At 37.5% G+C, this 13899-nt stretch overlaps 1 protein-coding gene across 3 annotated transcripts in view; it reads right to left on the bottom strand.

Moving 5' to 3' along the window:
- The window catches only part of USP8 (ubiquitin specific peptidase 8), a 51442-nt gene extending 37789 nt beyond the window's left edge, over positions 1-13653 (bottom strand). For 2 of the 3 annotated variants that reach the window (XM_061157143.1, XM_061157141.1), the window contains exons 1-2: positions 13500-13653; positions 856-1024 (exon numbers count right to left, since the gene is read on the bottom strand). In XM_061157143.1, the coding sequence (XP_061013126.1) occupies positions 856-959 (104 nt within the window). In that variant the 5' untranslated portion in view covers positions 960-1024; positions 13500-13653. Of the gene's footprint in view, positions 1-855; positions 1025-11253; positions 11325-13499 lie in introns of all 3 variants that reach the window. The other variant, XM_061157142.1, reaches the window with a different exon arrangement.
- Positions 13654-13899: the final 246 nt, after the last annotated feature.

Raw genomic sequence — 13899 nt, 5'->3', positions numbered from 1 at the left:
AATAAATTCAGAAGAAAAGTTCCTCTACTGCCTCCTGTCCTTTACCAGAGATAAAACTATCAATAAGTTACAATTTTAGTGATACCCCATTTTAAGCTAAATAACTTCCAGTAAACATCAAAATATCCAGACTTCTCCATCTCTACTATGTTTTATCTCAGGGCAAATTCAGGAAGGTATCATCTCTAGCCTCTACTACAACATACAGTCGACTTCAACATAGACCACATGTCCTCAAAAACAGAAACACAAAAAATATAACATTATGTTAAAAGTTCATGTCAAATTGGCACAAATACTGTGCTGAATACTGCATAAAAAAATACATATTTCTTCTTTTTTAATCAAAGAAAGACTATGTTAGAACCATATTTTATATGTGAGATATATAATAAAAATGATCTTCAATTAAATACATTTATACTGTTGCAAAGACATTAACTGTGGCTGAATGAGGTTTACAGAATCCCTGCAGACTTAACCTCTTAAATTAATGATGTGATATATTTGTCCAGAGAACAGATAATATGCATATTAGCAGAATATATATGTATTTTGCCAAGATAAAATTAAGAACTTCTCTAACTCATTTAATAAAATGGAAATGAATTAAAAGTTCATAGCTATCCCCCACGTTTCATAAGGTTATATCACTTTGCTTTTACAGAAGACCTAACTCAAGACCTCTTTTTCAGGAACAGAAAGAAATTCAAAGGGGATTTTTGCTTTCATGAAAAAAAGGTAATTGTTTCCTTTCTTTACACCATTTTGGCTTACCAAACACTTCATAGAACACTCTAATTTTCAATAGCGGATGATACCTAAATATGACTCAAACTAGCAAAGTATACATACTTCTTAGTGCTTATTTTCTCTGGTTTAACTTCTGTCTTCTTATTGAGGTCTTTTAGTGAAGAACTGAGGTAGAGTTCTTTAGGAACTGAAGCCACGGCAGGCATGATGAATAATCTCTACTCTTCCACTTCCGCAATGAATGGTGTACTTCATTAAAAGGAGTTCTTTTCTGAAACAAAATGAACACAAATAATCCTAAATCCATCGACAGATGAATGGATGAAGAAGATATAGTACATATATACAATGGAATACTACTCAGCTATTAAAAGAATGAAACAATGCCATGTGTAGCAACATGAATGCAACTAGAGATTATTACACTAAGTGAAGTCAGTCAGAAAGAGAAAGACAAATATCATATGCTATCACTTATATGTGGAATCTAAAACATGGCACAATGGAACCTATCTAAAAAACAGAAACAGACTCACAGACATAAAGAACAGACTTGCGTTTGTTGGGGGGAAGGCACAGTAGAGAGGAGGGTCGGGGGAGAGGGCTGGACTAGGAGTTTGGAGTTGGTGGGTGCGAAGTATTACATTTTGATAGGTAAACAACAAGGTCCTAATGCATAGCACAGGGAACTAAATTCAATATTCTGTGATAAACCATAAAGGAAAAATATATAAAAAGAATGTATAAAGTATATCTGTATAACTGAGTCACTTGGCTATACGGCAGAGATCGGCACAACAACTGTAGATCAGTTATACTTCAATTAAAAAAGAGGTAACTTTTTTCCTATCACTTATTTCCACAATCTTAATGCTCTTCATTCTATCAGTTTACTAGTATTAGATGAATGGACGTCAATGAACACCGACTCCTACGATGCTGAGTAAGGTACAACTTAAGGGGGGAAAAGGGTTCTGCTCACCTATGTGAAACTCCAAAAGTACCTCTATTTGCTTTGATTCTAATCACATTTTATATTAAATAATAATGCTTTCTCATTTCTTGATACTCATCCCTTCCAACCCTGTGCCACTAATCCACTCTTATTCACCAAACCTAGCTATTTTTTCTCTACAAGCCATTATCGTTATAATTTTTTATTTTTTTTCCACCTATACCATCTCTATGCATCTACAAACACAGATTTTTTTTTTTAATTTATTTTTATTATTATTATTTTTTTTTCCAGTGGGTTTTGTCATACATTGATATGAATCAGCCATGGATTTACATGTATTCCCAATCCCGATCCCCCCTCCCACCTCCCTCTCCACCCGATTCCTCTGGGTCTTCCCAGTGCACCAGGCCCGAGCACTTGTCTCGTGCATCCCACCTGGGCTGCAAACACAGATTTAATCAAGCACTTGAATTAGTAGTCTCAGACCTATGCATTTAGAAACAAAGATCTCATACATAAACATTTTCTACTCTGCTCCCCTCCCCCCACTGTGAGTTCTATGTCTAAACCTATCAGTGATAGGGAAGAAAAAGCTCTGAACCACACTATAACTCCCAGATGGATTAATCAACATTAAATACATCCTTCTCCTTAGGTATCTAACTCATCAACAATGCATCACCAAAACAGCAAAGAGTATCCAATAAAGAAAGAATATGATAGGGATCCCTTGGATTTCCAGATAACATTGAGTGTCTTACCTTATAAAAAACATAATGCTACATGTTAAATTCACAAAGGATATATAAGACATGGCCCCTGACCTCCCAGGATAAACAGTTTAACTGGAGAACATTCCCTAACCCACTAACACCTCCTCAATCTCTGCTTATCCCCCTAAAGCTGAGTGAAAAATCATGAATACATACAACATGACACCTTTTGTATGAAGTTTTTTTTTTTTTAATCAAGTGTTCCCTTTTTTACATTTAATTTTATTAGTTGGAGGCTAATTACTTTGCAATATTGTGGTGGTTTTTTGGCCATACATTGACGTGAATCAGCCATGGATTTACATGTGTTCCCCATCCTGACTCCCCCTCCCACCTCCCTCTCCATCCCATCCCTCTGGGTCTTCCCAGTGCACCAGCCCTGAGCACCTGTCTCATGCATCCAACCTGGGCTGGTGATCTGTTTCACCCTTGAAAGTATACTTGTTTCAATGCTATTCTCTCAGAACATCCCACCCTCGCCTTCTCCCACAGTTGTATGAAGTTTTAAAACAACTAGCAATACATTGCTTAAGGATAAAAATCAGATAAACCTATAAATAAAGGTAGGAACAATAAACATAAAATTCTATTTCTGGAAATGTAGAAGCTATAATACACACACAGAGCTTCAGGGTTATCAGTAAAGTAAGGTTTTATTTCTCAAGTTGGGTGGTACATTCACAGATGCTCACAGATGATCATTTTACTTATGCATTTATTTAAGTATAATTGATTTACAATATTATATACTACAGGTGTACAATACAGTGATTCACAATTTTTAAAGGTTATATCCCATTTATAGTTGTTATAAAATATTGGCTATATTCCCCTGTGTTATACAATACATCCTGTAGCTCATTTTACATCTAATAGTTGGTGTGCTGTGCTCAGTCACTTCAGTCGCGTCCGACTCTTTGCGACCTCATGGACTATAAGCCACCAGCCTCCTCTGTCCATGAGATTCTCCAGGCAAGGATGCTGAAGTGGGTTGCCATGCCCTCCTCCAGGGGATCCTCCCAATCCAGGGATAGAACCTGAGTCTCTTATGTCTCCTGAATTGGCAGGTTGGTTCTTCTACAACTAGCGCCACCTGGGAAGCCCCTAATAGTTGGTACAGATGATTATTTTATTATCAGGCTTTTATAACATATAAAATGACATGTAATGTACTTAACATATTTATAAATTGTAAAGAAAGAAATTATATTAATATTCTATTAACAATGCAAATATGAATAAAACATCCAGCTGTATTAAAATATGAAAGGAATACCTAGACAGAGCTAAGTGAGGAAGTTATGGGCTAAAGAAGCAAATGTAAAGCTTATGTTTGTAAATACTCATTACAAAAATAAGACAGATTTGGAATAGAGTCTGATATGTAACATCTCTGGACACAGATTCCGCACGGTGTTGTGAGTGGGAGCAAGAGCACGGCGTTGAGGAATAAAAAAGTGGAAGCAGACTGCAGATGACTTTTTAAAAATGTCAATGAAAAGGAAAATGATGGGACACAGTAGTGCTTCAGAAACATAATTTCTTCTGAAACATAAGCAGTGGTTGAGGAATAGTACTTTTGATTAAGGGAAAGCACACTAACGCCAAGAAACTAAGTTTCCAGGAAGGTGCTTAAGGAAAAATGAGGCCTCAGTGATGCTACAACAGAAGGTGACAGAAGGCAAGGAATGCTGGCGCTTGGACTATTCAGGAGGACTAGAGGACAGAAGGGGCTTCCCTGGTAGCTCAGCTGGTAAAGAATCGCCTGCAATGTAGGAGACCCCGGTTCAATTCCTGCATCAGGAAGACCCCCTGGAGAAGGGATAGGCTACCCACTCCAGTATTCTTGGGCTTCCCTGGTGGCTCAGATGGTAAAGAATCCGCCTGCAATACAGGAGATCTGGATTTGATCCCTGGGTTGGGAGGATCCCCTGGAGGAGGGCATGGCAACCCACTCTAGTATTCCTGCCTGGAGAATCCCCATGGACAGAGCAGCCTGCCGGGGGACAGTCCATAGAAAGTCGCAAAGAGTTGGACACGACTGAGCGACTAAGCACAGGAGAGGACAGAAAGTTGAGGGTAACAGAACTTATCCTGACATTTCTGCCCCCACCTAGCTCAGCTAGGATTTAAGCTTACTCAATCATAAGAAACATTTGCTCCCCCGAATACAGGCTAACTCTTGAAATATAATTTCCAAAAAGCCCAATGATTTTTCACTGGCAACACTAAGTGTCCTAAGATAAGGCTTAATGCCACAGACAGAGTAACTTGGGACCAGTCTGATAGTATCTGTTCTTCCAACTCTATCCTATTTCTGGGTCATAAGGATTAGTGGTCTAATCACAGAACACACATTCAAAAAGTCAGGTAGAGTCTATTTTGTCAATTCCTGACAATCAAGTTTCTTGGTTGGGAAAGAGACCTATTTATTTGAACCTTCTAAGTTGAAGGTCAAGAATATGTCTCAGTCAAATCTGTTTCTCATGATTACCTTAAAAGCTTGGATCTTTGAAAGACAAAGAATATAAAAACTATATATGCTACCTAGGCAACTTAAAATAATAAACCATTAGCTATTTCAAAGTTAAATTCAATTCCAACATTCACAGATATTATACCATAGAAGACACTGCTCCCAGGAACTCAAAAATTATATGCGATCCATTTCCTCACAAAGTTTAAAAACTAATGTGAAAGAGAAAGTTGTAGGCAGCGTTAATACAACATGCAACCATAAGTATCAAACTATAAAATATAAATAATGTACAATAAAAAAAATTAAGAAGATCAAGTATAACCAGAGGGATCTTAGGAGACATCAAGCAGAGAAGGCTTTTTGATAGAGATGAGAAAGAGTACGAGGAAAAAGTCAAAAAAGTGAAGAACATCTTTGGGAACTAGACAGTATACAGAATGAACAAGGATTTGCTAGTCAGTGAAGGCTTGAAAAATAGTCTAGAAACAGATAAATGGAAGGCTGTGAATGTCACATTAAAGCATTTACTTTTTTTCTAAAGGTAAGAGAGACATAAGCAGGATCTAAGAACAGTTACATGATCCAAACAGTACAAGGTTAGGCTTTAAAAAGACTAGTGATAAGGAAGACATTAGTTACCCATTATAATGATCCTAAGGAAAGATGAAGGTCAGAACTAGGGCAGCAGAGATGGGACGGACGAGGCAGATAAACATCAGAGACACCAAAAAGGTGTCTCTTTGACTGAGACATATTTTTGACAGAACTTGACAACTGATTAGACACACAGAGGCAAAGTACAGGGATAAGATTGTGATGTCATCGAAGTTTTTAATGAGGATTTCTAGGAGAAAGGTTGTGCTTTTTTTAAGTTATCTTTTCTGTCCTTATTTGATTTTTGAGAACAGCTGATATAGAGAACAACTTTCTCTGATGATGTCATCAGAGGATCACAGTTGTTTCCATTTTCATTCATTAAGTTACAAGTTATACTGTCAAATACATGCCTAGTGTTAAAAACACGTCCAGCATTGCCTTAATTTCTATTTCAGCCTCTACAATCACATATACTTCAGGAGAAGTCAAACCACAAGGTAAAGGGTATTTTTCCCTAATTGAATGAGAAAGCAAAGAAGAATACAAATCCAACTTAAATGCATGTAAACTTTAATGAATTTTATTTTTGATAAGTCATTCTGCTGCATTTTGCCATTAAAGAAATTTCAAAACAGAATGACATAAAATAACTCAAGGCCAGAATAACTGAATGGATTTACAATTTCTTACTTTGGCTGCAATAGTAAAAACAAACCCACTGATACTTACAATAGGAATGAATGTTCAATAACTACAGAACTCAAGTAATTTTAAAATCTGCTTGTTTAGCTCTAGAACTAAATACAACATATAACCCAAGAAAACTATGTACACTTCAAAAAAAATGAAATAAATATGTGTAAGAAAAAAGGTCTTCTAAAACAAAAAAAAATGCTTAAGAGGTGTAAACCTGACAAAGATTAAGGACTCCAGCTTAATCAAACAGCAATGCTCCAAAAATGAAATCCAGGCAGTACTGAAAATGAGTTGATAATAGGGAGAAAATGGAAGGCATATATACCCCCCTCTTTCCTTTTGACATCTTTCTGATCCTTCCAAAGAGAATTAGAGATTAGATGACTTAAACCACAGAGTAAAGACTCAAAAATAAAAAAAGTAACAACTGAGGTTTCTGGTCATGCAGACTGGTCAAGATACCTGAACCACGGCTTCACACCAGTTACTGCCAAGGTTGCTGGCAAGACTGAAAGGAAAGCAAAGTTTGTCTTCATTGGCCATCCATCATCTCATCTTCCCCCATCTCTGGCCTTCAGACAGCAACAGTATTCACGACATCATCTGACTGTCTTAAATTTCATATAATCCATTCAACACCCTTCTAATTAAAATGCCCAGACAAGTGAGTACTGATGAAATAATCTGTTTCAAAGCAATACTTGAGGGCTGAACTCTTTCAAGAATTAAATCACTGCTAAAAAACAACAAAACTTATAGTATTTTCTGAGTATTTACTGCGTGTCCAATGACAAGCACAGTGTTTTAAAAAATCAATTTAGAAGGTCACAATCATCATTAAAAAATAAACAAACTAAATCCTAAAGAGAAAATATCAGAGCATGTCACACATAGTAAGGTTAAGAACTGTTTCATGAAATTTTAGCTTAGGCTATGCGTACCTGTGTATGCACCTATAGAGCACTGGGTAGAAACATGAAATGTATTTATTTCTTACTATAGGTTACAACTGAAAAAGTGAAGAAGTCCTACAGAGCAATGCTATACTCCAAGTGTGGTCTACAGACCAGTGCTGGTTGAGGAATTGCTGGTTATCAGTCTGTGATAAAATAAGCTTATAACAGAATGTAAACCAATTAAACACACTGAATTTTTCATAGTAGCAAGACTTTCTTTAGGAGGAAAGCAGTGTACTCATTTATATTCTAGTACAAGCTGCAAGCCTGCAACAGAGACTGGCTACTTTGAGTAATTGCCCTAGGGGGGCAGAGAATACCACAGCGCTTCCGGTCAAAGACATCTTGGTCTAGTTACCAAGACCAAACTAACGCTCACTAAATAATAAGCCAAGAAATAATTCCTACAATATACATTTATATATATATGTGTGTGTATGTATATATGTATGTGTGTGTGTGTGTGTATAATTGCACAAATACATTAACTCCATTCACTGGGAAGTAAAAAGGAGGGAAAAATTCAGTGTAACTTGGGGCGAGCAGGGAGCTTCTTCCAGCCCAGACTGTACTCTTTTGTGCTGATTCTTCGTCCTTCAAAAACCAATTTAAGGGAAGTCTCTGAAGGTCCAGTGGATAAGATTCTATACTTCCAGTGCTGGGGGCACAAGTTCGATCCCTCCTCAGGGAACTAAGATCCCACATGCCGCAATGTGCGGCCAAAACAACAACAACAACAACAACAACTTAAGTTTCACCTCTTCCATCCTTGACGGTCCCAGATCTGGAGTTTATTTCTTGGTCTAAATCCTATACTATTTGTTATCTATATCATTCCTTCAGTACAGAATCTGGACCAGATGACAAGTGTGACTACACTTTAAGTTACTCATACCTCATAAGCATGCAGTCTCATGATGCTGTGATGAAAGACAGCCACCTGCCCTAAGGATAGGAGTTAGCTATGCATAGAGTCAGAAAGGAGGGCATGCAGAGAGGAAATCAACACAAACAAAGACACAAAGAGAGGAATCAGTATAGGAAAGTAGTGAGAAAAATAAAGAATATAATAGGGATTATTAGGAAATAATCAATTAGATCAAGGAATCACACTTACTCGTCTTTACAAGTCATTACTCTAACATGCTAGATCTCTAACAACTATTTCAGTAGTCCTTAGATTTAACCCTTAGTAACTGCTGGCTAGCAATGATAAATTCTATTAGGTAAAGTGACAGAGTTATATGATGGAGAACTTTTGAAGCCACCCAAAATGATCTATATTTAATTCAGCACACAGTAAGAAGCCAGACCTTCCTTGAAAGGAAAATAGTACTTCTGCGCAGGTCAAAGTGGGGATATGTAAGACAGATTTGAAGGAAACAGAACAGGCCATGGAAAAAAGAACATTAAAAAGGTAGAAACATGCTTTGACTGAAACAATATTTTCTCTCTTAAGTGTATGCTGCTGCTGCTGCTAAGTCGTTTCAGTCGTGTCCGACTCTGTGAGATCCCATAGACGGCAGCCCACCAGGCTCCGCTGTCCCTGGGATTCTCCAGGCAAGAACACTGGAGTGGGTTGCCATTTCCTTCTCCAATGCATGAAAATGAAAAGTGAAAGTGAAGTCGCTCAGTCGTGTCTGACTCTTTGTGACCCCATGGACTGCAACCCACCAGGCTCTTCCATCCATGGGATTTTCCAGGCAAGAGTACTGGAGTGGGTTGTCATTGCCTTCTCCGTCTTAAGTGTATACACACACATTTTCAAACCCTGAGAAGTGGGAACAATGGTAGTGCTATTAACAAAAAAAAAAATGAATATAAACTGACCAGTGTACAGCAGCATTTCTCAACTTGGGCACTACTCACATGTTGGGCTGAATAAGCCTTTGCTGTGGGGCTGCCCTGCACATTGTAGGAGGTGTAGCAGCATCCCTGGCCTCTACCCACTAGATGCCGGTACTATCCACATTTCTCCAGTTGTGACAACCGAAAATGCTTCCTGACTGACAAATATCCGGGATGAGGGGGTGGGAGGCAAAACTAACCCCATATAAGAACCATTGATTTACCAAAAAAAAATGTGAACATGTTAAGTATATGAAAAAGAAATAACATCTAAAAAAAGATGCCCTGATAGAGATGTAAATTCATAATTAGATATCAAGTTTACAGAAAGACCAAATAGATATTAAATCAACTATTACGTGTGAAGTAATTAGCCTCCAACTAATAAAAAAAAAAAAGAAAGAAAACAAAACAAAAAAAATAAATAAATCAACTATTACGGCATTAATGTTAACTTTCATAATCCCTATTGTTCTGGGAGATAACAAAGTATTGACATTGAAATAACAGGTTATCTAGGATAGTTTAAAATAATTCTATTCTCTTCACTTTTATGTATATTTTAAAACTTCTAAAATAGTTTTAAAAACATAAACCGTCATTCACACTAGTAACTAACATCAGGAGAATGAATCACTAAGGAAATGAGATCTTGTTTCTCTACAGCTAACAAGATACCAGAAGGGCTTGAACTTGGAGAATTCCAAAGTTACAAAGTTTTTATACTGCTATAAAGAAAAACAGTAAAATAACTAGCCTTAGCTCTGAAGAGTAACTAAAAACTGGCTTCAATTTGGTAAACATGTAGAATACAAACTGCAGGGCTGGGAGCCAGAGAGAATACAAAGAATATACCTCCTAATGTAGTTTCTACCTCTTGAGATGAAAGATAAGTACACAATGGTAATACAAAGCAACGTACTCTAATATAGGCATTAACATACCATGCCAAACATTTTTTGGTTTTATTAAGAAGGATCATTCCTAGAAAAAAGACAAGGGTAACTGTTTTACACAATAAATAGTGTCTTTCTACATATGTAACCTTGCTCCATTTCTTATCTCTTCTCTCTCTTTATCTCTTCAATTTTTCTTAGCAGATGCCAAATGGATGAGCTGGGAACCCAACTGTACTTAGTAAGTACCAGGAAAAAAGCTATGGTTTGCAACCCTAGCTGTATATTAGAATCACCCACAGAACTCAAAAAAAAATACTGATGCCCAGAGTTCATTCCTAAATAGTTCAATTAGAATCTGAGTGAGATTGGAACATAAGAATTTTTATAAAGCTCCTCAGGTTAATTCTAACATACACTCAAGACAGAGAACCATGAGCACAAAGAATAGATATAAGTATGTTACTAGAAGCAATAAAACAGTCTGAAGATGACAATTGGTTTTCAGCTGAAATCAACATCTTAAGTTATATCATTCCCAACCTACCAAAAATTATGAGAAATCATTTTTATTTTTAATATTTTATAATTAAAAAACTAAAATAAAACCTCCAGGATTCCTATACCCACAACTTTTTGTTTTGAAATTGATATTATAATGTATAATAATTTCATTTCATGACATTAGAAAGACATCAGGACAAATATATCATATCACTTACATGTGGAATCTAAAATAATAATATAGATGAACTTATTTACAAAACAGAAATAGACTCATAGACATAGAAAACAAGCGTATGGTCACCAAAGGGGAAAGGGAGTAGGGAGGGATAAATTGGGAATTAACAGACACACACTACTATATGTAAAATGAATAAACAATGAGGACCTACTGTATAACACAGGGAACTATACGCTCTATCTTTAAATATCCTGTAATGCCAAAGAATCTGAAAAAGTATATATATACGTATATGACTGAATCACTTACTGCACACCTAAAACATTATAAATGAACTATACTTCAATTTAAAAAAAGACATGCAGGTTCACATCATTATTGGTACATTTCAGATAATTTAGTATTATGAAAGACTAAACTGTAATGTGTTAAAGAGACAGAGTTTAGCTCTCTCAACACTAACTTTATTCACTATACATGAGTACTGTGTTACTTGAATTAGTATGGTTATAAATATGTAATTCCAAAATAAGTTTAATATAACATTTCATCATTTACTAATAAATTCTGTATTATGAAAGCACTACAAGTCTTAATTTCATTTCCACTTACTATCATATGACTCTGGGCAAATTCCTTAAATCCTCCAATGCCACCAGTGCCATTGCTCAGTTTCTTTTCATCTGCAAAATGGAAATAATCCATCTGCTTCTATAAAGTTTTCAGGGGTATCAAATGAAAAAATGTTTACAAAAAGTGCTCCGAAAATTAAAATGTGCCATGAGACGGCTAAAAAAAAAATCAGCAGTGGAACTTACTCTGCATCTACTATTATATCTAAATATTAGTCTAACACAACCTTGTCAACAAAATTATGGTACGCTAAAGATGGCCACAAGTTATTATCAGCACTTCTTCAAAAGTTTATTATCTGGTGGAGAGAGGACTCTAACTGCTCTAATGAACAGAGAATGTTGGAAGTAATGCTGTGCCAATTTCTGGGTCCAGGCTTTAAAAGAAACTTCCACTTCCTTCAAACACTTGCTCTTGGAACTCAGCCTCTATGCTGTGCTATGTCCAAGACACATGAAGAGGCTATATTGCAGGCACTCTAGTCAACATCTCAGCTGAACTCTCAGCCAACATCAACTGCCATTCATGGGAATGAGCCATCCTGGATGTTCTGCCCAGCTGAGTTTTCAGAGGACTCCAATCCTAGCTGGATATTGGACTACAAATACAAGAAACCTTCATTGGGAAGCAACCAGCTGAATCCAGTTGGCCCAAGAAACATGAGATAATAAACTGTAGCTTTAAGCTACTTTGTTTTAGAGTGAAGTGTTATACAGCAATAGGCAACTGGGACAATAACCAAGATTAAAACAAAAAAGACTCAATAATGTTTAACTTACTAGCACCTCATATTTAATGAACACCTTTTCCCTTTCATCTCTATACAAATAAGTAAATTTTCATGTTCATAATAAAATATAATGTTCATAATAAAACATAATACCAGACATTTTATGGAAAAAAATCTGATGTACTGACTCTTCTACTTTACAAAAACCAGCCTGGTTCTTTCCTATTATGTTCATACTAATAAACAAAAGACCATAACAACTGACAAAGTTCAAGCAAATATATTAAAAAATTAAATTCTAGAAAGACATCCTTAAAGTATTTTTGTTTTTCTCATACACTGTTTTCTCAAAAACTACAATGCATACCTATGTGCAATTAGTATGTATTTATGTCATTAGTGACAGGTTGTGTCCTTACTATCTAATTTAAAAGATGCACCTAATGTGTCACAAGAAATGGAATACGTATTTCAACGTTAGAAACATAGCACAACCTACCAAAAACCTTTCAGACAGATTAGACCAGTATTCTGGAATCATGACAAACGATCTAAATTCATCGTGGAAGACCTTCAACAATGAATCTTAAACAGAATCTGTTGAAATGCAAAATCTGCTTACATAGCAAAGCCACAGAAAAAGCCTACAAGTGGAACACTTCCCTAACAAAGACCACTGGGCATTTATCATGGCTGCAGTAGAAAGTATACAAAAATTAGGATGCTTGCAGGTTTAGAGAGAGTAAAATCTTTATTTCGGCATCCCCTATAGTTGAAACCCTCAGGGCTCTTAACAAGTATTAAATTCCTTAGATTCTGCAACACCTCTGTCTTCAGGTAAATATTTTGTTAGTGATTAACGGCCTTGTTTCAAGGTCACAAAATGAACTGGAGAGAAGAAATAAACCGAGAAGTGTGACCTGAAGCTTTATGTATAAACTCAGGGTTCTAATAATTTCCAAGGTGGAGTGGAGGTGAAATTAACTTATCCCACAACTCCAGGAGAGAGGGCACATTTTAGGAAAGAAAAGCTTTTATTTGGGGAAGTCACAGTTTTAAATCTGATGCGCTCATAGCTTCTTTAAACGCATATTTGAACTTCACTAAAAGCAAGTTTGACTGGATCAGAAGACGGACTGAAAAACACTGAGAGGTTGTATTAAGGCCTGGGGATGCAGCTCGACAGCAAGTAAATCCGAGAACGGAGGCAAGAGGAAGGAGGTCAAAGTCGGTCTGACTGTCCAAGATGATGGAAGAATGGTCAAGGCCACCTTCTGAACCCGGAAAACCTGAGCCCACGCGGAACTCGCTGGGCAACCCTAGGTGGACAGCAGGAAAGACTCGAGGTTGGGCCCTTCCTCCAAAAGCCGACTGTCCCACCCCTCTCCGAGGACAGAGCTTGTCTCCCGGGTGATCAGCAGCTGGTGTAAGGTAAGGGGCTTCGCTGCGGTCGGATTCCCAAGGATCAAAGGCCAGGACCCAACCCCACACTCACCTTGGAGCCCGGCGCACTTCACTAACGCCGGCGTCCTCGCCAAAGGCCCATCTCCCACCAACTCGAGGAAGAATCGCTTTCCGGACGGAAGCCAGCCCAGCTCATCCCCGATTCCCAATTTGCACTGCGTTGCGACGCGTCGCGTATCTGACGTCACGTTGCGCGCGCGCGCCCTTGACTATTTGCTCCTCCCCAGTTCCAACTTTGCCTGTGGGAGCTTCGCCTGAGGGCCGAGGAGGGCTGAGGAGGACGGTTTGGCTGGACGGTCTGAGTAGTGCTCAGGCTACGCTTAGTTGGAGCGAGCTTGTCCGCCAGTCCCCCGCGCCCTGCATTTCTCAGACTTAGTTCTGTCACCGTGGTGTTAACTCTCATCCTGGGCCTTGCAGCGGAGGAGGCAGGG

This window comes from Dama dama, chromosome 12, assembly GCF_033118175.1.
Source record: "Dama dama isolate Ldn47 chromosome 12, ASM3311817v1, whole genome shotgun sequence".
Taxonomy (NCBI): domain Eukaryota; kingdom Metazoa; phylum Chordata; class Mammalia; order Artiodactyla; family Cervidae; genus Dama; species Dama dama.
Note: the sequence above shows the minus strand (reverse complement) of the source record. Positions and strands in the feature narration are given on the sequence as shown.